The 24,287-nt window shown below is 35.3% G+C and overlaps 1 protein-coding gene across 1 annotated transcript; it reads right to left on the reverse strand.

Moving 5' to 3' along the window:
- Positions 1-171: 171 nt before the first annotated feature.
- Positions 172-21,779, reverse strand: LOC137738851 (disease resistance protein At4g27190-like). Its single transcript, XM_068478324.1, has 8 exons — positions 21,143-21,779; positions 7,570-7,651; positions 4,763-7,433; positions 2,882-3,250; positions 2,297-2,770; positions 1,711-2,184; positions 740-1,532; positions 172-541 (listed from the first exon to the last, which is right to left on the reverse strand). Exons 3-7 carry the CDS (start codon positions 7,388-7,390, stop codon positions 765-767), a joined length of 4,713 nt encoding a protein of 1,570 aa, XP_068334425.1. The 5' UTR covers positions 7,391-7,433; positions 7,570-7,651; positions 21,143-21,779; the 3' UTR covers positions 172-541; positions 740-764.
- Positions 21,780-24,287: the final 2,508 nt, after the last annotated feature.

A 24,287-nucleotide genomic window follows, 5' to 3' on the forward strand; every position in this document is an offset into this window, starting at 1 on the left:
TATTTTTCATGATTCACAGGAAGCAAAATACAAGAATGAAAAAAGAGGCCAAACAACATGGGAAGAAATATTTGAGTTTGAAGAAAATTATGGAAGTTGAGGTTCATCCCAAAACCAATTCACGGATAAAAGGCCCCAAATCATTTAAACCAATTCAATTTCAACCTGCATTTTATGAATTGAATCTAGCTTTCCTTCCAAACGAAAAAGAAAAATATACACACATACACACATCAAGAAAATTAACAATCCAGTTAAAAGATGCGGATTCGATTGATTCAATTTTAGTAAAGAGCTAAAATAAACACACTCTAGTACAAAGCAGTTTCAATAGACGTGCACAAAAGCACCACTTCAAATGCATCAATGTTTACAGAAATCACACAAGCATTATTTCCCAAACACCCAAACCGAAAGTGTAGTGAACAAAGCTCCAAATACAAATCACACAAGTTTCTAGGATAGCTTTTCCATTAAGACCGCAGCTTGCAGGCTTATATCAAACAAGATGAGATCGGCCACGGAAGCAAGGCTGGGCAGACTAGGGGAGAACAGAGAATAGTCAGAGCAAGTAACAAGAGAAATTAGAAACCAGTTCTATTTATTTGATGCTATTCACTATATAAGTACGGAGTATTGCAAATTTTGTGTCGGTAAGTGAACATTAACAAGTAGTAACAGAAATTACGACTTATAAAAGTTTATATTTACATGATATTTAGCATATATGGAAACTTACCGTTTCATCATCATTGCCATCTTAATCATGCATCGTCTTCGTCATCATATTCTTCTTCTTCTTCTTTCCCCAATGTCTCTGCTATTTGTAGTCTTTCTGATGTTGGATCACTTTGGAGTAAACTATCAGGAGAAATCTTTAACTCTATCAGCTGGCAGTCCTTGACAATCAAAGTTTCTAAGGATGGGACTTTGAAAATGCAATTTCCCATGCAAAAGCCTTGCAGACTTGGTAGATCAGAAAGTTCAAGATGTTGCAAGCAACTGAAAGTGATCTCAGTTTCTCGACAATCCTCTCCGTTGTCTGCCACTATTTCTACCATTCCTTGACAGTACTTAACTTCCAACTTCTTGAGTTGCTGCAAATTCTTAGCCACAGAATAAGGTATCAAGTATTGCAGTCCGTTACAACTCCATATGTTCAAAATGGTTAGATTCCGAAAGGATATTAAAGTTGAAGCTAGATTCTCTAATCTGCCACATTTGTGCACGCTTGGAACTTCCAAGTTTGGAAAAACAGGACCGCGTGGGAGGGTCTCAACTTCATGTATTTCCCCTCCACTACTTCCTTGGTGGTCGTGAACAAATAATTCTTTCCAAGGAGCAGAGAGCACACAGAGCATTTCAATGTTCTGTAAATTCTCAAAGAAAACATCTGACTTGGGATGTGAAGTAGCAAAATTAATTGATTTGAGTTTGCGCAACAACTCTGCCGGGAGTGGACCATACGGTTCATACCAAATCTCCGTGTTCTCATCCAACATCAAGTATTCCAAGTTGAGGAATGACTTGCCCTGAAATATTATCAACAGTAACGGGATGCTTAAAAATATTTTGAAAAACTGGACACCAGATAATAATTTTAATATTGAAAACTTAATAAATGTATTTACTTGATGGTGTATGTTTAACTAGCATGTAAAATCACATATAATTTCAAATATCAGAAGAATTGTGTACAAGTATGGTTACCTTCTCAATTAAAAAGAAAGGCTGTTTCATTGGTGTTTGGTGGCCCAACTCAAGTTTGTCTTGATATGTTGAAAATTCGGCAGCGAAAATCTCCACACCACCACATTTTGTGAAATTTAATTCGTTGAGTGATGGCCAATTAGAAACATGCAGCCTTGAATAGAAACTCCGTAGTTGGGGTAGATCTTCAAACATCATATATGTTACTTTAGAGAATTCAAAACAGTTCAACTGAGTGGTAGATGATGTGTCATATACCACTTGTAATGACTGGCACTGCATTATTAATAAGGACTCTAGAGCATTCAATCTTCCCATGATACTTGGCCCAAAGATATTAATCAGACTGTGGCATCTACGAACATCCATATTTCTGAGCTTACCAAAAGAATCTAAATGAAGTTGGTTATGAAATATTGTCTTCAACTCAGGTATGTCCCATATGTACAACGCCTCCAAGCTAGGAAATCCTACCTGTCACATATTCATTTTAGAACTTGTGAACAAACCTTTTTTCACAAGAGTGGGACGCATGCAATCACATAAAATTTCTAATATCAAAAAAATTGTGTACAAGTATGGTTACCTTCTCAATTAAAAAGAAAGGCTGTTTCATTGGTTTTGGGTGGCCCAACTCAAGTTTGTCTTGATATGTTGAAAATTCGGCAGCAAAAATCTCCACACCACCACATTTTGTGAAATTTAATTCGTTGAGTGATGGCCAATTAGAAACATGCAGCCTTGAATAGAAACTCCGTAGTTGGGGTAGATCTTCAAACATCATATATGTTACTTTAGAGAATTCAAAACAGTTCAACTGAGTGGTAGATGATGTGTCATATACCACTTGTAATGACTGGCACTGCATTATTACTAAGGACTCTAGAGCATTCAATCTTCCCATGATACTTGGCCCAAAGATATTAATCAGACTGTGGCATCTACGAACATCCATATTTCTGAGCTTACCAAAAGAATCTGGATGAAGTTGGTTGTGGAATATTGTCTTCAACTTAGGTAAGTCCCTTATGTACAACGTCTCCAAGCTAGGAAATCCTACCTGTCACATATTCATTTTAGAACTTGTGAACAAACCTTTTTTCACAAGAGTGGGACACATGCATAAGTTGGAAATAAAAGCATAAATAAAAGAAGTGAAGGTATAATTCACCTTTTCGTCAAAGAGCTCAATATCTCTTTCTTCTTTGTTGGTTGTAATATTTCCACTCTTAGCACCAAAGATGAATGTCTCCAGTTTAGGACAATCGTATATATCCAAATACGCCAAAGACGGAAATTTAATGTAACTTCCAGAGATGAATCTAGCGAGGTTTGGAAGATGTTGTAACTCTAAACGATTTAGCTTATCAAACATGTCATCTATATTCTCCTCATTTCTTACCATCTCTTCCATGATTTGACAATTGGATATCTTGAGATTTTTGAGTTGCCCGAAACATTTACCCATGGAACTCGAAAACAAGAATCTTAAACTATCACATTGATGCACATTCAAGGTTGTTAAGTTGGGCATCAAAACCTGCAGAGTACAGAATAATAATCATGTTTATTTTTAGAAATTACTATTTACATTGTTAGCTGTATATATTCTAATATGTAGATATAAAGTAAAGGTAATATATTAAATTGTAAGCCATTAGGCTACTAGACAGAAGTATGTCCTTTGTACCATCATTAATTAAACAAACGGAGTAAAAAAAACTTCTGAAAAATGAAATATAGGGCCAAAAATTATGTCAATTTAATTTCAAATTTAAATTATTTTATTTTCGACAGAAAAAATCTATTTTATTTAAATTGATACTAAAAACACATTATTGTGAAAGATTTTAGTGGTAAGTTATGAATTATCTTAGTAGTTAAAATCGGGTTCCATTTTTTACACCTAAAATACTCAATCCCTGACATCCGTCAACAAACTTAACCCTAACATTACCCTGTCAACTCCCAAGAAAATTAAATAAAAATAAGAAAAAAGAAGCCGCTCATCCTCCTCGTCTCTCTCTCTCTCACTTCCCCAAACACAACAGCAGCAATATCAATTGCATCTCCTTCTCCTTCACATTTTAAATCCATAAATCAAACCCAAAAGCCTCGCCCTTCCATTTAATTGCTCCTTCAAACAATAGAGGGATCTCGACGTCACCATCGACGATCTCCTATTGCAAATCCTTGGGGTCCTTGCCGTTGACCGTGCAGACCACGGAGACGCAGGTTCCGAGAATCTCCTTCACCGTTCCCGCGAGCTCCTTCGGCCATGGATCTGTTTCTCATAACCTTGCCGATCTCGATGACGTCATCAAGGGAGATGCTGCCGCTGTGCTTGAAGAGGTGGAGGTGGAGGTCCGTGAGGAGGGGGCGGTCATTGGTGGCGTTGGGAAGGAAGGAGGGGAATGGGAGAGAGACCGGTACGCTGGGCTACGCTCTGATTTTTTTATTTTATTTAGATTTAACGCCGTTAGGTTTGGTTGAGTGAATGGACAGATGTCAAAATTGTACGAAAGTCACATAGAGGTCACATGCATAAATAGATGCACAAGATTTGAACTTATTAGTTGAATACCATAAGTTTTCACTTAATGATACACTCTAGCAACATTTATCTTTCCTGATAAGTAAAACGTCTAGTTTCGATTCATGTCAAAAGCGAATTTAAATTATATTATTGCTAGCATATTAAGAAAAATGTCTAGTTTCGATTCTTATCAAAAACGAATTTGAAATATATTATTGTTAATTTATTGTGAGTCTTAATTAACTCTTCCACTCTTTTAATGTAAATAATATTTTTTGTTAAAAAAAATATCTATAGTTGAATATCGCGGGTTATCAAAACCTGATAACTTAAATATATAATTTAAATGGTTTTGGTTTATTGAAAAAATAAATCTTAAATCTTAAAAACGAATCTTGAACAAAAAAACGTGGGTTATCAAAATGAATCTTAAGAAGGAATCAAAATTCGAAGAAGAAAACTACTTGGAGAAAAAATCATGCAATCATTTTGCTATAAAAATAACAGAGAAAGTACCTCCCCATTACTGAAAAGTCTCGGTGGTCCACCAACTTCATCCTCCAAAACGATTTCGTTGGCTTCTGTATCAACCATTAATTGCTTGTCTTTGGAAGAGAAACCAATAAGCTTTGGCAGATTTTTGAGTGTCAAAGATTTTAACTTTTGGAAAGGCCCGTCAATGAGTTGCCCATAACATACAGTTTCCAAACTCACAAGGCTTTCAAGAGAGAGAAATTCCAAGCTGGAGAAGGCATTATGAGAATAACTCCAATTGACGGAGTTAATGACATATTTAACTTCGTCGTTGTTTTGGACATGGAGATGCTTCAGTTGTTTAATAGCTTCACTGTCAAATAGATACGAAATAATATTCACACTCTCCATCCCATCCAAGTACAACTGCTCACATTTCTTTACCAGCAACTTTATACCTCGATCGAATTGATTTCTCCTTGTAAGCTTGAGTTTTAGCATGTTCGAGGAGGTTCCATAGATGTCAGGACATTCCCAACAATCACCGACAAGTATGGTGTATCTTTCTAACTTATCAGAGAACAAGTTGCTTGGAAGAAGGTTAGCATCTGTAATATGCATGTCCAATGCGGATAGATGAGATAAGTGCTTCAGCTCTGAAACGCTAGCATTACTTCTTCTGCCATCGACCAAACCTTCAACCTCCCATTGCTTGAAGCTGTTTCTTCCCATCCTCAAGTCTTCTAGTCTTGTCAAGCTTGATATAACACCAGGTGAGATCAGAACAAGTTCAGAGCAATCGGTCAAATCCAGTAATTGTAGTCGAGTCAATTGCCCTATTTCTTTGGGCAATTCTTTAACCTTGGAGTGTATCAGGCTAAGAATTTTCAAGCTTGTTTGCTGTCCAACAAGAGTTATGTCTACCAACTCGCATTGATCTAAACACAATGTCTGGAGATGCTTTAGGGATTGAAGAGATGCAGGTAGTGACTGAATACTGAATTCGGTTACATCCAACACTTTGAGTTCTTTCATCTCTTCAAAAAATTTGCTTGGGATTTCCTGGGAGTCGCCAATATAATCATAATTCTCCAAGACCAACAATTTTAATTCTGGGCATTCCCAAGGTATTTCAGGAAATCTGGGGATTTTGCAATAACTCAAGAAGATGGCAGTGTACTTTTTAAATAAATCCTCAGTGGGCCATTCTTTCACCTCTTCTCCATCTGCTTTCGAAAAGGCCTTATGATCATCAGATGCAATCCGGACAGCAACATCTCGTACAAGCTCATGCATTCTAACAGAGTCATCGTCATAACTGTCCAGCAATAGGCAAGAATTTTTTAGTTTTTTAACCATTCTATTCAATGAATTCCGTGCCTCTTCCACTGTCTCAACATTTTTTATCAAACCCAAACCCATACTATACTTTAACAAGTCACTGAGCAAATTGCTGCAACTCCCGCAAAGCAAGAACAATTGCTTAAGCTCATGATCCTCCAATTGTTCGTAACTCCACTTTAGAGCCAAGAAGGCTTTTTCATTCATTTCTTTCTTGTCAAATCTTTTGAAACTTCTCAACGCATCTTTCCATTCCTCCAAACTACTTTCCCTTAAAGCACTTGCAACTGCAACAACCAAAACCGGCAAACCTCCACATTTCTTTGCTAGTTGGGTTGCTTCTTTCAGTATACGATTGTCCTTAACGACATTACCTGCCATCTTCTCAAACAAACTCCAACTTTCATTTTCTGTTAAAAATCCAAGTTGAAAATTGTTTTGAATATGCATACCATAGAATAAAACATTTCTTTCTCTAGATGTCAACAATAACTTACAGTGCGGCACACCGACGAGTCCCACAGCCTCGAAGTTAATTATTTCCAAGACATCGTCTAAAATGACAAGAGTCTTCCCCTCTTTTATCCTAGCCCGTAGGAGATTTGCCCTTTTTCCCATACCATCAGATTCATCAATGTCCATCCCCAACTTTTCGGTAATTGCTTTTTGAATTTTTTCGTCGTCTTTTTTTTCTTTTACATTTAGAATTATAACCACATCATCAAATAACTTCTCTTCCATAGCTTCTCTGTAAACCTCTTTGGCAAGTGTTGTCTTCCCAACGCCCGGTAACCCGTACACACCAATCTTGTTGATATCAGGTTTTTTCAGTTCCGTAATGATATTCTTTACCATTGAAGTCCTTGTTTCAAAGGCCATGTACTCGTCGGAGGCTATGGCAGATATGTCTTCCACGGCATCATTGTAATAAATATTGGCAAACTCTTTTTTATTTTCATGTTCTTCAATCTTTCTCACCAATTTAGTTGATTTTCTGCTGAGCCGATGATAGGATATCAGGTTAGGACATATATAGAGACACCTTGTCTTTGCACGGCCTTCATCATCCAATAATGCTTCTGCCTCTCGAGAGATCTCATCTGCTTCTGTCTGCCAGTTCCGGACATCAGCTTCGACTTTTTGATTAACTTTTTTTTTTACTTCTTCAACCGAATGGTTCATCCTTTGTTTGGCAGCATCAAAATGCTTCAATGTACTCCTTAGATCTTTAAGGTTGCTTTTGTAGAAAATGACATAACTCACTTGGCGTCCAAGTGGTCTAACTGTGTAGTCAATTATTGCAGGAATAATTGCAGTGATTATCTCCATCGCCTTGGCACCTTCAGCTTACCAATTCGTCTTCTTTTTCTATCTGTTGAATATATACGAATCCAAACAAAAATTTTAGGAAGCGAGAAAGGTATCTTCTTTTTTTTATAATTTTTTTTTTTTTTTTGATTTTTTATCAAAGCAGATGAAATTTGAAAAATGAAAACAATAGGTCATACCTTAACTCATGATCAAGAATAGGCTTGAAGAAAAACAGAGCAGTATGCAAATCTTTTGGTTTTCTTTTGCTTTTGGAGAAATCTGCATAGTAAAAGCAAAAAGAAGGTTAAACCACACTTGCAAAGTAGAAGTCGAGACCACGAACAAGTTTTCAAATACAATTATTATACTAAAAAAACTTGCTTGGTACAGAACTTAAGCAACTATTTTCAAATCTTAAAAACTATGAAAACATATATAATCTGTTATGAATTTCACTGAGACTTTTTAACAAACACCATATCTGCACAGTTTAAGCCGACCATATCTGAATTTCACGAAATGTAGAACGATTTGCTCGTTGAAGACCACCAAGGCTCGTTGAACACTGTATCACAGAGTTACTGAGCTGGATGGTACGATGGAGTTGACCCTCGATTCTCGCGAGCTGACCGAGTTAACTCTGCCAAGGCTCGACGAGTTCCAAAGGCTCATGACGAGCTAAAGAAATCTAAGGCCATCAACCGAGAGATCAAGGCAGCCATGAGCTCGAGTATGATAAACCACCTGTGTCTTCCACGTCTCCTCCTGTTGCTGAAGAACAATCCAAGTTCAATAAGGATACGCCTCCTGTTGCTGAAACATAATCCGAGTCTTAGTCCTCTCGACAGTTCTATTGTTGTTCTGACTATAATCATCTATTAAGCTCGGATACTGATATGGCTATGGCGATACGAAAAATCTCTAGAAATTACGATACAATCCGCTATGATATGGCAAATACAAATGTATATAGCAACAAAACTAAACATTTTAAAACATAATTCATCATTCAAATTCAAGTACATTTGAGTTGTTAGAGAAGAAAAGTTCGAAAACTAATCCTCTTTATACAGTAGAAGAAGTATGAGAGTCGTATTCATGGTTTTAATTAGAGAGAAGCTCTTTGTATCAGGCAAATATCATATCTGATTAAGTATCATATACAGGATATGGGACCAAACAGAAGTATCCATGCGTCATAGATAATCATGTTTTTGTTATAATGATAATTGGCTCGCTCATCCATTGAGTTGAGATTACAAATATTGTTCTACTATCTTTTAGAGCGAAGGTGAGGTAAGGAACATAGACAAATCCTCCTAAGATCCTCTTTGTGAGGATCTTGGATTCTAAGGATTTTCAAATTATGTCTGTTCATTGTTCATCGTGCAGTCAGAAATTACTTTAAATACTTTTATTTAAAATTAAACATGAAGAATACCTGACGAAAACTAATTACACAATGTACGATGAACGAACAAGTCGACACGATGTGAGGTTCCTCCGAGTTCCTCACAAAGAGGATCCGACCCAAGGATCCTCCAATCGTATCCGTTCATCATATATCATGTGGTAAAAAATTATTGTAATTTTTTTGATTTAAAATTGAATATAAACAATATCTGACAAAAATTAACCGTACAATGTTCGATAAACGGACACGATTAGAGGATTCCCATGATCCTCACAAAGAGGATTCGGAGAGAATCCTCATTCGGATTAATGGTCTTCGTAATGATAAGGTATTCGAAAGAGAACTCCTATAATAAAAAAAATTAGAATTTAAACCCTTATGGTAAAATCTAGGGGTGGTTCGGTATGGGATACCATACCGAAACTAGTATTCCGAATCCCAAACCGAAATTTTTCGGGACGGGAATTTGAAGACCAATCCCAAACCAAATTTTCGGGAATCCCAAATTTCGGGAATCCGGAAATATTTTCGGGATTTTGGGACAAATCGGGAATCCCAAATTGAAATATGAAATTATGAATTGTTCTTCAAATATATAATTCAAGAACACATTTATGAACTAGGAATTTCATTTCATTCATACTACCATTTAATTGAACACTGGCATGCTTGACTCTTTTTATCATAGTCAAAATTCAAATTAATTAAACTCTTTTTGCAATCTGTTGAGAGACAAAAGAATCAAGCCTTCTGAAATCATCAGCCATGGCAGCAGCAATAATAAAATCCACATGAATATCAAACAGAACATGAAAAATATGCAAGGTGTAGGGCATTCTAGGTTGCTGAGCATGAATTAGAAACAACTAGCATCAATTATAAAAGAATAATATATATATGTATAAATATATATAATAATTAATATTATATATTTTCGGTTTGGTATGGGATTCCCGAAATATCGAGAAGCCAATCCCGAATCTCATACCGAAATTTTGGGATTGGTTCGGGATAGCATCCCGAAAATTTCCGGAATTTCGGTTTGGAAAATTTTTGGTTTGGGATCGGGATTTTTTCGGTTCGGTTCGGGATTTTTGGGAATTTTTTCCACCCCTAGTAAAATCTGTTAATAAATTTACCCCAAAATAACTTTTCATTCATTGTCTGTTAAATCAAGGGATAAATATGTATTTTTGTCCAATCCACGCATTTTTTCTTCATGTTCTCTCTTCATCTCTATTCTCTCTCTAGTCTGTATCTCGACCAACATTTTCAGACAAATAATGAATCCCAGTTGCAGTTCGAATCCAACGATCCGAATCCGGCCAAGTCGGTATTGTTCATAATTTTTTTAGAAATTTCAATTGAATTGTTTGGAAATTCAGAGAATTGGTGTCTGTTTGGATGATGATGGTGGAGAAGCAGCCCTCCACCGCCATCTCCGCCGTTCTTGAAACCTACAAGCTTCATTAATAGAATTGTGAGAGATGCAAAGACTTCTTCGACCTCCAATATCTTGTCTCTCCCCTCACTAAACATCTCAAAGACTGCAAATTTTGCTTCTCTCTCCTCTTCTGCTCTCTCTATCTAGAAGTTAGAAAATTCACGCACACACAAATGCAAATTCCCAAACCCAAGTCTGACTGTTCAGAACCCAAAATAGTAATTCAAATAGCCTAAAACAAAAGGTTTTGCAGAAGTGTACCTTTCCTTCTCTCTCTCTCTCCTCTCTCTAAACACCAATCAGAAAACTCCAACGAAAACCCATCTCTCTGGGATTCTGGAGAAACCAGCTTGAAATCCCCAAATACCATTTCTGGGTTATCGGGTCTGACACCCATTTCACCACGTATCCATTAAATTCAGAAATAGTTGTGAAAAATTTGACAAAATGAGAGAAATTAGATAGATGGATACTTGGAGGAGACCGACTCGGATTTGAGCTTTGAGTTGGTGGAACGCGATCTTCCTAATACTCTGTAGCCACGAGAACCATTAATCCGATTTGAGATTTGGAGAAGACCGACTTGACTCGGATTTAAGATTTCTTGAGATTTCTCTTTTATTTTTTATTTTTTTATTTTTTATTTTTATTGGGACGGTGGCTAGGATTTTAATTGACAGTAGCTGCCTTTTGAAGTCAGCAATAAAAAAGAAGAAAATTAAGAGGAGCCGACAACTACATTATTGGAGAAGAGAAGAGAGTTGCTGCCCTGTTTGGTTAGCAATTATCCATCAAAGCAGTTATTGTTGTAATAGTTTTTTTTTTTTCTTTCTTTTTTGGGACGGTGGCTAGGGTTTTAATTGGTAGCAGCTGCCTTTTGAAGTCAGCAATAAAAAAAGAGGAAAATTAAGAGGAGCCGACAACTCCATTATTGGAGAAGAGAAGAGAGTTGCTGCCCTGTTTGGTTAGCGATTATCCATCAAAGCAGTTATTGTTGTAATAGTTTTGTTTCTTTGGTGAGTGAGAGCTACTGGGAGTACTGAGATTTTAGATTGTGAGATTATCAACATTTTATAAACACACTTCCATTTAGTAGATAGTGGATTATTGGTGAGCTTCTCCTGTTCCGAGAACGTACTCCAGTTATATTGACTGTTGAGAAACCTCATTAACTCTTGATGTCTTTTCTATTTTTGTTCTTGCATTTCATTTGATATATTTCTTGTGCGTTAACTTGAGTTGGTTGGTGCTATCCAAGCACAACAATTGGTATCAGAGCATTGGTTGCTTTTGGGTACCGTTTAGTTGCTAAAAATGTCAAACAGGCAAGATGAGAATCATTTTGGAAGCAACTCCGAGTTCGCAAGAATTACAGTGCAAAATGCAAAGATTTAAGTGGAAAAGTTTGATGGCACAAACAACTTCAAGATGTGGCAATGTGAGATCAAGGATGTGTTGGCTCAACAAGATTTACTTGCCACTTTGGGAGATAAGTCGAAAACTATGTCGAAGTCGGATTGGGAGAAATTAAATTTGCGAGCTTGCTCTACAATTTGGTTGTGCCTTGCAAAAACTCAGAAGTATTTTGTGATGCAGAAGACATTGGAAAATATATTGTGGCAGAAACTAGAAAACAAGTACATGACGAAGAGTGCAGAAAACTGACTATACTTGAAGAAAATGCTCTACCGCTTCCAATATAAAGAAGGTACAAAAATGATTAGACATCTTAATGTTTTTAATAAGTTGATTGCCGATTTGATGAATTTAGATGAGGATATTAAGGATGAAGACAAGACCTTAATATTGTTGAATTCTTTGTCGAACTCTTATGAGCATTCTGTTACCCACTATTATGCATGGTAAAGAAATGGTAAAATTTGAAGATGTGTTGAATGTTTTGATGAATTATGAAATGAGACATAGAGATAAAAATCATGATAGTACCTCTAAGGCTTTGTTTGTTAGAGGTAGATCATCGAAAAGGAAATCCTTCTCTAGTAGGAAAAAATTACAGTCTCGACCTAGCAGAGAAAATGGTTGAGAACCAGATTAGGAGGAATATTAAGATTTTTTGAGATAGGATAATGGTGGAGAATACACATCTTTCCTTAAAGTTTGCAAAGAGGAAAGGATTATGAGGCATTTCAGAGTCAGGGAAACTCCACAGCAAAATGGAGTTGCAGAAAGTTAGATGTATATTGTCTTAGCCGGGTTTGAGCAAGTCGTTTTAGGCAAATGTAGTTACTTATGCATGTCAAATCATCAACCGGTTACCCTTAGTTGTTGTTCAGGGTAAAACATCAATATAGGTATGGACTAGAAAACCTTCTTCTGATTATGATTATATTCATATTTCTTGGTTTTAGTTGTGGTGCCAAAGGTTACAGTTTGTGGTGCCCAAAGATGAAGAAACTTGTAATCAACAGATATGTGACATTTGACGAAGAAAGTATGTTTAGAGACTGAGAAGAATGTAAAAGATGTCCAATAGTTGGAGCTTGAGAAAGTTTCCTTTAGTACTTCACATCCTATTTCCGCTGATGTTGAAGCCACTACAAGTGAAGAAGTGGGAGACCAAGAGGATGTTGAAGATATTGAAGTTGAAGACTCTTTTCAAGATGAAAAACAAGTTTCACCTCAAGAGTTTATTGCCAAGAACAAAGGAATGATAAATATTACCAAGCCAAATCGGTATAGTGATTATGTTGCTTTTGCTCTTCGTATTATCACTGATGAGATTCCATCCAATTTTGAGGAAGCCATTGAGAGTGAAGAAAATGAGAAGTGGTGCAATGTTATGGGTGGCGAGATGAATTCTCTTTTTAAGAACAAAACTTGGGAATTAGCTAAATTTCCTAACGATAAGAAAGCTATCGGTTACAAATGTTGGAGTTTGTAAGCAAATTGTCACATATCTTTAGTGTATATATTATCAAGATACTTGATATTATATTTGTGAAATCCCGTTTTCCATATTTCACTATTATAATCTACGTATTTGTATTATTGAGATTTTATATTATTTTTCGAGAATTTATATTAATTTATTTGAAATTAGATTTCAAATAAACTAGTTACGAAGAGTGAAGTTTGGAAAATTATTCTTTACTCGTTCACCTTTTGAGGTCACAAGTAACGTTTTCAAATAGGTCTCGAAGCCACGAGCGCATAGGCGAAAGCCGTTTGCGAGTCCGAATTATAACGGTATAGTTACGGACGTTTGAAATTGTGAAATTATAGATTGTGGGAATTATTTAATTTTCCACTTGAGGGTAAAAGGCCCAATTATATAAATGGGGTTAAGGGAACCGGCTAGGGGATTAGAAAAAAGGAATGAGGAGAGGAGAGAAAAAGTTCTCCCCCCTCATTTGTCAACCCGTGCACCCATATTAAAAAAAAAAAAAAAAAAGGGTTTTCGACCCGACCAATTTCAGGCCAAAATCCTTCATTTTTCAGGTGTTTTGCACCCATTCATCACCTGCAACCTACTCAGCTATCTTCCTCCTTCCATATCCACCAAAAATCAAGGGTTTTTAAGGTCTAATTCGGGTAGAACTTCACCGGAGAACCCGGGGGTTCTCGACGGCGATTCGTCATTCCGGTGAGTATCACCATGCACCATCACCCTTAATAAACTTCCCTTGGAACCAGGAACAAGACCCAACTAGTGGTTAGGGCATAAGAACACCGATGAAATCGAATTGAAGAACACCCACCTTAGGGTTCGGGCGGTTCGTGGCCAGTTTGGGGTGTTTTCCGGCCAAATTGGCCTTGGCCGCAGGTATAAAGTTTATTTTACTTGTTGAGATCTTCATTCTTGTGAAATTTGAGAATTTTTGGGAAAAGTTGAATTTTCCGATATGTAACATTTGATTTATGAAATGCTTCTTTCGTTACCAAGCATCTAGACCTAGAAGGGAATTCTAGTTGAAATAACATCCTTGTTAATTTTGTGCTTATTTGAGTGTGTTTGGTTGGGGTTTAAGAGTTTAGATTGTTTACGAGTATTTATATTCAAATCAATGGTAAACGAACCAATTTCTCTTATATATATATATATATATATATATTTGCTGCTTATACATGTCAAAAAGGGGTAGTGGCAAAAGTGAAGAGATAGCGTTTTGAAAACCATTAACTTTAGGTTGGTTTATTAAAGGATAGAGAAAGAAGGTTACGAAGCATAGGCATAGAACCTTACGATGTTGATTGTATAGTTGAGAAATAATATGCATGTTTACTAGTATGAAAATGTGAGTTGGTTTTATAATGTGATTTCTATTGAAATGTGAATTTTATATACTTAGCCATAAACCTATGCTAATTAACTATGATTTGGCTTGTGTATTGATGATGTTTGTGATATATATGTGTTTGATTATCTTTTTAATAATGTGAACGATGATTATGATGAATGTTATGACAATTATGGGAGTTAATTATTGTTTGATAATTATTTGGATATGCTTACCAACTGTATATCTATTTGAATTTGGCATTCTACCTAGCATGAGATGGAGATGGAAGGCAAGAGATGAGTTAGTTACCTTATTAGATTTTTAGTGGACATAGTAATTGAGGGAATTCCTTGTGTTGTGCTCCATCTGACTTGATGCTGGTTGATATGTGGAATCGATAGCATGTATGCGTATAATTATGTGTAATGTGTGATGATGAGATTGCATCACGTAGTTATGGTACATGGATGGTCCTGCTTGGTATATTCGTGATGGGGGGACCATATGTATTCAGAGGTGTTCATGCTTGGTATACCCGTGATGGGTGATCATTGCCTGCACGATGAGTTTATGCCTATGGTCCTGCTTGGTATATCCGCGATGGGGAACCATACGCATTCTAGAGGTGATGAGGATTAGTTGTACATGATACATTTTTAGGCGATCATATTTGGTTTGATTCCGTTGAATGGTCCGGAACCCGAGGTTGTTGAATTTCGTGGAGTGGCCTAAAATCCCATTGTTTGGAGAAGTAGGCTTGGCCTAACTGTGTCACTCTAGTCTTAGTTATATATATATATATATATATATATATATATTTGTGTCAATGGTTTCGAGAGTCTTGTGAATTGAGTTAGAAAAGATGTTGGACGTCTGAGTGACTCCTAAGGGATTTTCTATGATTCGATTATGATTTCATAAGGTATGAATTTAGAAGATATGAGAATGATTGTTTTACTTTGATCTCATTAATTAATTAATTAATTAATGTGGCTAGAGGATGGTTTTGTGTTAGTCGGCTCTTAAATATGATATGTGTTGTGAATTGCGATATCATGATGAGACTTAATGATTTTTATGTTGGCTGGGAGAGAAATCATGTTTTCATGGGGATTGATTATGTAGCCTGAGTCCAGGAACTACATGTTGTCAGGTTATAATAAATGATTGAGGAATGCTATGCTTTTCTACTTGAACTTAGTGGAATAAACGTCTGATTTTGTGTAAGTGAACTACGAATAGCTTGATCCCTATTGAGGGTACGTAGGCAGTCTAACGAGGAGGTTAGATGCAGCCATAAGATAAACGAAAAATTTCTTTGCAATTTGATTCTCAAATTGTGATTTGCCATATTTCTGAGACGGGGTATGTGAGATATACGAGTATTTGAGTGACATCACGTGTCGATCCTGGACTTATGTCAGAATCGGGGCGTGACAATATTCCTCATATTAATAGTAATTTGGTGTGAATAATATGTTGTATGGGTCTGTTGGTAAAAGACCGAACAAGTATTTGGATAAGCCAAATTCAAAATTTCATAGTTATCTCTTCAATTTGAATTTGACTTATGCGGTCAGTTTCTTAACTTCTTAATACTTGTTGGGAAATGATACTTAGTATCCTATATAATACCAAGAGGTCAAACACAAAAAGATAATAATAATATGCATCTACTGCATATAATATACATATCATTTGGAAGAGAAAGCATTCAAAAGTTTGCCAGAATTCAAAGCTCTGATGCTGTAACTTTGAATTACTAATAGTTAGATCCTGGGGGATGGCCACCCGTTGAACTACAAGTATGGAGTAAGGGTGCAATTTTGTCTTTAGGACACTGCAAAATCTGTAGGCCTCTATCTATCAATCAAGTCAGTTTTCCTACTTTTTTGTTTCTCTGAGTTTACAATATTTCAATTACGAATTGGTTGTAATACAATATTGGATTATAGTTATTTTAGTTGTTAATTATAATTTTTTTTTATCAATAAAGTTGTATTCTGATTGTTTGTTCCAACAATCTAAAGACAAAATTAAGATGGATCAAACATCAATGAATGCAACAAGCGTTAAGAATCCTCTCCCTGAGAAACTAGAGAAATTCAAAGGTATGGACTTCAAAACATGGCAACAAAAGATGATGTTCTTCCTGACCACTTTGAACCTAGCCCATGTTGTGAAGAATGAGGCTCATGTGGCGACTGAACTGCCAGCGGATAAGGACATCTTGTCTGCAATAGATTCTTGGACTCACTCTGAGTTTCTTTGCAGAAACTACATTTTCAATGGGTTGGACGATTGTCTATATGATGTATATTCTTCATGCAATATTGCCAAGAACCTTTGTGAGTCACTGACCAAAAAATATATCACTGAAGATTCTGGATTAAAGAAGTTTATCATTGGTAAATTTCTGAAATTCCACATGGTGGATTCCAAACCTGTTATGGGCCAAGTGGAAGAACTCTAATGCCTAATCCATGATTTACATGTTGAGGGATGCTCTATTAATGAACACTTCCTAGTTAAGGCAATCATTGGAAAACTGCCTTCATCTTGGAATGACTTTAAAATCTATATAAAGCATAAGCGCAAAGAGATGTCTCTGGAATATTTAATTCTCAGGCTAAGGGTCTAAGAGGATCACAGTAAAGGCGACAAAGTTGATGTGTCTTCCATTGAAGCCAAGGCCAACTTCGTTGAGGTAAGCAATCCAAGGCCAAAGAATTTCCAGAAAAAAACATGGAGAAGAATACTAAACAGAAAAATAACTCGTCTATCCATGCACCAAAAGCAAAATACTTCAAAAAAATCAAGGGACCATGCTGGGTGTGCGGAAAACTAGGGCATAGGGCACAAGATCGTCGTTACCAAAAGGATATGAAATCTAACAATTCAAACACCAACAATGGCAAGACCAATGAATCCAATGTGATAGAAGGAGATGTGTTGGTTGGGGTTGTTTCAGAAACCAACATGGTGTCTGATACAAGTGATTGGTGGATTGACACCAAAGCAACGAGACATATTTGTGGGGACAAAAACTTTTCTCTACCTATGATGTGAAATCATGTCCCTGGATTTCACTATTTAAAATTACGTATTTTAGTATTATTAATTTCAATGCGTTTACATTTGCAGCACAATTTTTTTTTTTTAGTAAAAGGACAAAAACACCCTTAATGGACTAAATTTGATTTGGATCATGGATGAAGTTCGAGTAGGTACTCGCTTCCAATTTTCCATCTCTGATAGTGGTGTTCTTTATTTCGGGATCAGACTTAGTGTTCTGAATGTCAGAGATCTATGGATGGAGGTCATGGAAGAGACTCATACTTTTACTTTTTCTATTCACCCTGAGGGCATGAAGATATATTAGGATCTTGGTGAGAGTTTCTGATTGAAATCCTCGTTTCACTTCTCTTTTTTTAATAGTCTTCACAAAGTTATGGGGACTAAGGTGAGTTTCAACACAACTTTTCACCCTCAGACAGATGGTCAATCAGAGCGTACTATTCAGACTTTGAAGGATATGCTTTAAGCCTGCGTCCTAGACTTGAAGGGTAATTGGGGCACACATCTTCTGTTGATTGAGTTGGCGTATAATAACAGCTTCCAGGCGAGTATTCAGATGGCACCTTACAAGGCACTATATAGGAGGAGGTGCAGATCTCCCTCGTATTGGGATGAGGTAGGAGAGCGTCGGCTGTTGGTACCAAAGTTAGTATAGATTACTGCAAAGAAGGTTGCTCTGATTCGTGCACGTTTATTAGCAGCTCAGAGTTGACAACAGAGTTATGCCGATCCTCACTGATGTGAGGTGACATTTGAGAATGGAAAGTATGCTTCCTTACTGTTTCTCATATAAGAGATGTCTTCATATTCGGGCGGGAAACTTAGTCTGGGATATGTGGGATCGTTTGAGGTGCCTTGCATTGCCACCAGAATTATCACACATTCATTCGGTGTTCCACGTATCTTCACTTTGAAGGTATCGCAGTGATCCATCTCATTCCATTTCTTATGAGCCTATCCAAATTAGAGAGGATCTCTCTTATGACGAGTGACGCGTTGAGATTCTTGACCGAAGAGAGAATGCTCTCTGCACCAAGGCTATTTATTTGGTGCGTGTCTTGTGGAACAATCGTGGGGTGGTTGTGTCCACCTTGGAGACAGAAGACGAGATGCGTCAGCACTATCCACATTTGTTTGATTCAAGTACATTGAGTTTAGGGGACTAAACTCTTTTTTAAAGGGGGAAGGATGTGAAATCCCATCCCGAATTTCATTATTTAAATTTTGTATTTCGTAGTTGTTGCGATGCATCTTTAAGTATGGCGTAATTTGTTTTTTTTTCAAATTTGTAAAATGACAAAAATGCTCTTGTTGGACTAAACGGAATCCTACATGCACTTTTGAGCTCATTCGATGTTTTGTCTCTTTTCTTATCACATTTGAGTATCATGTGTCGATCCTGAACGCATCTCGGAATCGAAGTGTGACATTTACCCTACTAAGCTGGAAGCTCAACCTTTATGAATATTTGACAGGTGAGTCTCGAAAAAGTAGTTGACTTTCATAGAAATTATAGAGAAAATTTTGCAATGTAATTTAAGAGATGTTTGTTTTCTTTTTCTTTTTTATTTTATTTTTTATCCACCCACTGAGTTCGGGAATTTAATTATTTCGCCGATTTTGAATCTAAGGAGTGACGATAATAGTGGATATTATTTAACATCATGCAACATGATGTCTTTTAGATTGTCAATAACAACTCCTTTTGTATATAATACATTTATATACAAAAAGCTCAAAGTTGCCGCAACCATATGCAATTATTGCGTTGCAACTAATATGTCAAGATTTAGTCTCATCTCATTGCACTAAAAAATAGTACTTTAAGAAAAACAATGTTTGACAAAAAAGAAAAGAAAAAGAAAAACAATGAGAAAGATAATCACATTTGAGGGAATCATAGATGGATCGCCTTAGGCACACGACATGATAGCCTAGATGAATGTGACATAGAGTATTGATTTGAGAGAAGAATTGTATTGTATTGTAATTTAATTAAATAAATTTTGATAATAATAATATACTATTTGACATCATTCTTGATTTGTGAGAATTGGAATTTATTTTAATTTATTAATTTATCGAAAAAAATGTATTACTCACTGTCTTGCTAATTAAAATATTATGGATCATACACCCGTTTGAGAAATAGATTGAAGAAACTAACAAGGATAGTTAAGATCAATTTTTATTTTTGTTGGAATAGTTAAAGATCAATTAAATAGTTAATTCATGAAATAAAGAGATTGAAATAAAAGTCTATTAATCCTACAAAGCACAAACATTGGGAATTCATTTGGGCCTAGACCCAATCGGGGCCCATGGATTTAAGTTGTAAGACAGCATAATTCCATAAAGTCTAAAAGAGGCTGAGTGAAACTCTCTTAGCCGGTTAAAGAGGGAGGAGAGATTGTTAAGTCCGTTGCTATGGCATCTAAAATGGGCTCTTTAAATAAGGTCCTTACATAAAATTTGGGAAGAATTTAGAGAAGAGAAATTTTGTTTACACCCAACTTTTATTTATGGACACGCGCATTAACGAAAATTTAAATCTCAACTATATTTGGATGAGGGAAATAAACTTGAAATTTGAGTATAAGTCAAAATTTATAAATTGACATGCACTAATTTCCTTATTTGGATTTATAAACATATAAATTTAGAATTTTCGTGTGAAAAAAAAAAAAAAAACTTAGAATTTGGGACCTCTAATTCCCAAGTTTGAATTATATGTAAATATTAGTAATTTCTCAATTTATATGATTGAGAGTTTCAAAACAATAAATTTGATATTCAATCCCATTGTTCTTTTATGTTAACCAAACAAAAAAATTCACAAATTTTAGAAAATAAAATCTCGTAATTCCAGTTTCAATCATTTTAAAATTTCGTAGTAATCTTAGATTTCTTCATCCAAACATAATGTTAGATGTTTACTTTTCCAAACATAGTGTTAGATGTTTACTTTTCCGTTGCTAAGAAAAATGTAAAAATATAATTTAAAAAGTTGTACTTGATGCCATATTTCTTTGTATATAAACCCTAGTGGCTCTTTCAATTTGGGTGTCGAAGAAATTAAGATTATGTTAAAGAGTCTAGTATGTCCTTTATAGTAATTTTACATATGAGCATAAGTATTATTTTACATTAAATAAAATTGATGGGTGTCTAAAGACAAAAGTTTAGTGCAAACATAATTTCCCTTTAGAAAATTCCAACGCCAATCACTCCTATCATATTTATAGGATAGCAAAATTGCCAGGAGCTCCTAAATTTAGGAAGTGAGAAAGAAGCTTTTAAGGGTACATATTTATTATGACTCCCTAAATTAGAGACTATTGTTATACTAGAAATTTTTTATGGAGCTCCTAAAATAGCTTTGTAACCTTTTTAGCTAAAACTTAACTAAAAATAGAGAGTACGAATCTAATTCTAGGATTGTTTTTCCAGATTCAAATGCTTGATCGGAAAAACCGTAATTGATCGCCATTCCATTTTGTGAACGGTGGCAATCCGATAGTTTAATTGTCATGAATTTTAAATATATTATTGTTAATGCTATATGCAACTTATAAAAACTTACGTTCATGTACCTGAAGTTCGTAGACTTTAGATCAAAGATTTTAGAGGTGCCGCTTTGACCAAAGGGTTGACTTTCCTATTAACGTTCCTCAAAGCATCATAGTGTGTCATTGCCAACGTGTACGACTCAGATTTGAGAGTTGATGGACTTGAATCTCAACATAACTAGTAAAGCAATAATCTGGGTTAAACAAAACGGACAAAATCCACACAAACAACTATAAAAGCCAGAGGAATGAAATAAAAACAAGGAAAAAAAAAATCAAAACACGTACCTTACCTTATCTCTCCAAACTCCTTTGCCTATGGAAAGCCGAAGTACAATCGGTCTGTAAATGAAGTTGAACATGGTATGTATGCCATTTTTTTTCCTTTTCAAGTAAAATTGATCGACAAGAAGTTGAAATTGGCAGAAAATGAAATCAAGAGACACAGAAAAACAACGAAATTGACAGAATGTAATATTTTTTTGTTCTTCTGGGTTTACGGATTTGATTTTTCACTTTTAGAAGTAAAGCAAAGTAGATTAAGCAAAAGAAGGTTGCTGTGATGAAAAAACAAAACCAGACAAGTGTGTTTAATAAGAAGATGGAGCAAATAATGAGAAGGGGGATGGGAAGAACAACTCTCTTAGCATAAGAAGAGGATATAATGAACGCACGAGTGAGACAGTAGAGAAACCCTCACGTGGTATGTAATTACAAAAGACTTAAGTGACGCAATTAATTTTCATGGCAATTATTCAGCACTTTGGTGTGGAAGTCAACACCAACAAATTAACAATATTTATTGTATTATAACATCAATGAGGTGAGTGTTCTGCATGAAGAAAACCTCACAACAAGACTGTAGAGGTGCTAAAAATCAATTTTGTGACACTAAGTACAATATTTAGCTTTTTTTTAATTATTATTATTCAGGGAAGGGGGAGCGTTCAAAACTATTACAATAATTTAGGGGATGAGAGTTTCGAATTCTAGACGCATAGGTGGAAACTCGATCCACTAGGATTTTAAACCATATGCAAATACAATATTTTGCTTCCTAAACAGGCCTTTCTTTTTTTCTTTTCTTTTTTCAACTCTGTACTGCTAAAATTTAACACTTCAGTTTTACTAGATGTCCAAAAATTGTTTACCAAACACAAAATGGATGTCCCAAATCAGTCCTCAAACTAATTAAAATCTTCCAATTATATCTCCAATATTGGATGCGAAGCTATTCTATTCAAATTTTCTTCAATTTAAGTTACATAATTTATAATTTGTATGTGATACACTTGATCAATGTTTTGTTAATTCATCTTGTTTTATCAAAAAAATAATTTCAAAATCTAATTTTTACTTAGATGTTAACTCAGAAATTAAGTCAACAATTTATCCAAACAAAAATAAAAGTATAATTGAAAGACTATAACTATAGTTAAGCCTTTGTAATTTTTACCAATATTTGTTCTAAATTTACACTGGAAATACGTGCACCGGTTCCTCTATAGAAATTAAAGCTGGTTAGGAGGTTTCTCTTACTAATTTGAGTACTTATCCACAATTGAAGCTTTTCTCTAATATGGCGTGGAAGAATAAAAGTTGACTGTGAAGTCCATTTGTGCTGTCAAACTCAATCGAAAAATCTGCATGCACGAATTAAGGAGAACCACATATCTCCAGCCTAGCAATTTAATGTTGGTTGTTAGTAATTTAATGTCGGTTGTCAGTATTTTAATTGATATGGGACCATTGACCCCATTGCCTGTTCCATGATCACACACGCAAACGTCATTGAAACATTTGAAATTGAATCACTATAAAATCCGAATGAAAATTCCCTTCGGATTTTCTTTACGAGGATTTGGAAAATCATTCAATTATATTTATTTATTGTATATTATGTGATTAATTTTTTTTAAATACTGTTTATATTTAATTTTAAATAAAAAAATTTATAATGATTTCTGATCGTACAACATATGATAAATGAATATGATTGAAAGATATCCGAAATTTTTACAAAGAGGATCCTCATTCATAACACCCCGATGTTCACATGTAAGTCCTTCCTAACATTCAACCTTACAAAAAAGAATTTCAAACCTAACATTATAAAATAAAGATGTGTTTGCTGCATTGGACTATTTCGGATTAGACTAACTTCTGAGACAAAATTGAACTAGGCTTAGCTTTAATTAAGCAGAATAAAAATAATGAAGTATTTAGCATAGTGCCTGGCTAAGTCGCAAACTAAAATATTTTAGACCCAATATTTTTGTTCAGAGGAAAACAGAAAATTAAGAAACAAATGTAACACCCGGTTGTCCCACCATCCAGCAAAACCATTTCTATATACAACTAAGCAATTAAAATATGTCTTCCCTCACAACAAATGAGAGAGGAAAAGGCCACCAATTTAATCAAACAATTGGATGATCCAACTAGAACAAATGGAGCATCCCAATACTAAATTAACACAGTACATAGCAGAACAACGTAAATTGCTTAATTGTACATTCTACAATTTTTTTACAATAAACTCTGGAAAATTACTAACCGCCTCAGTCATCCGAGCTATATTCACTCGATTCAGGAAAAACTGCAATAGAAGCGCAGCAACACAACTCTTCATCCTTTAGGAGGAGAATTCCATTTTAAATCAACTATGCTAAATTGTGGTTGCGGCAAGATGCTCACATTGTAGGCACCACCAAGAGTCCACATGTACAAATGAGAATTCCCATGAAAAACATGACGAGTGCACGTAGTCCAGTGAAACAAACATGGGAACGGACTAACTGTTAGCCCGGTCCAGTGAAGTCTATTGAAGGTAAACAAACACACACTAAAGGATTAAGTACAAAAATTGAACAAAAAAACAAAATGATTAAGTACAAATAACTATTCAACTTTTAGAATAATTCCAAATTGATCTAAATCTTTTAAAATATTCTAAATAGCTATATATCGTTTTAAAGTGGTCATTCATTAGAACACCAACATTCAGTAATGACGTCACAACCTTTAATAGATAGTGTCATTAATATTAAGTGATGGTGCGAATGAATACTGAAATTAATTTTTACTACTGAAGCTAATTTTTACTAACACGTCATTTATAGGAGTGATGATGAATCCCCAAATGGACTCCTCTTTGTCTAGCTAAAAG

This window comes from Pyrus communis, chromosome 7 (assembly GCF_963583255.1).
Source record: "Pyrus communis chromosome 7, drPyrComm1.1, whole genome shotgun sequence".
Lineage (NCBI taxonomy): Eukaryota > Viridiplantae > Streptophyta > Magnoliopsida > Rosales > Rosaceae > Pyrus > Pyrus communis.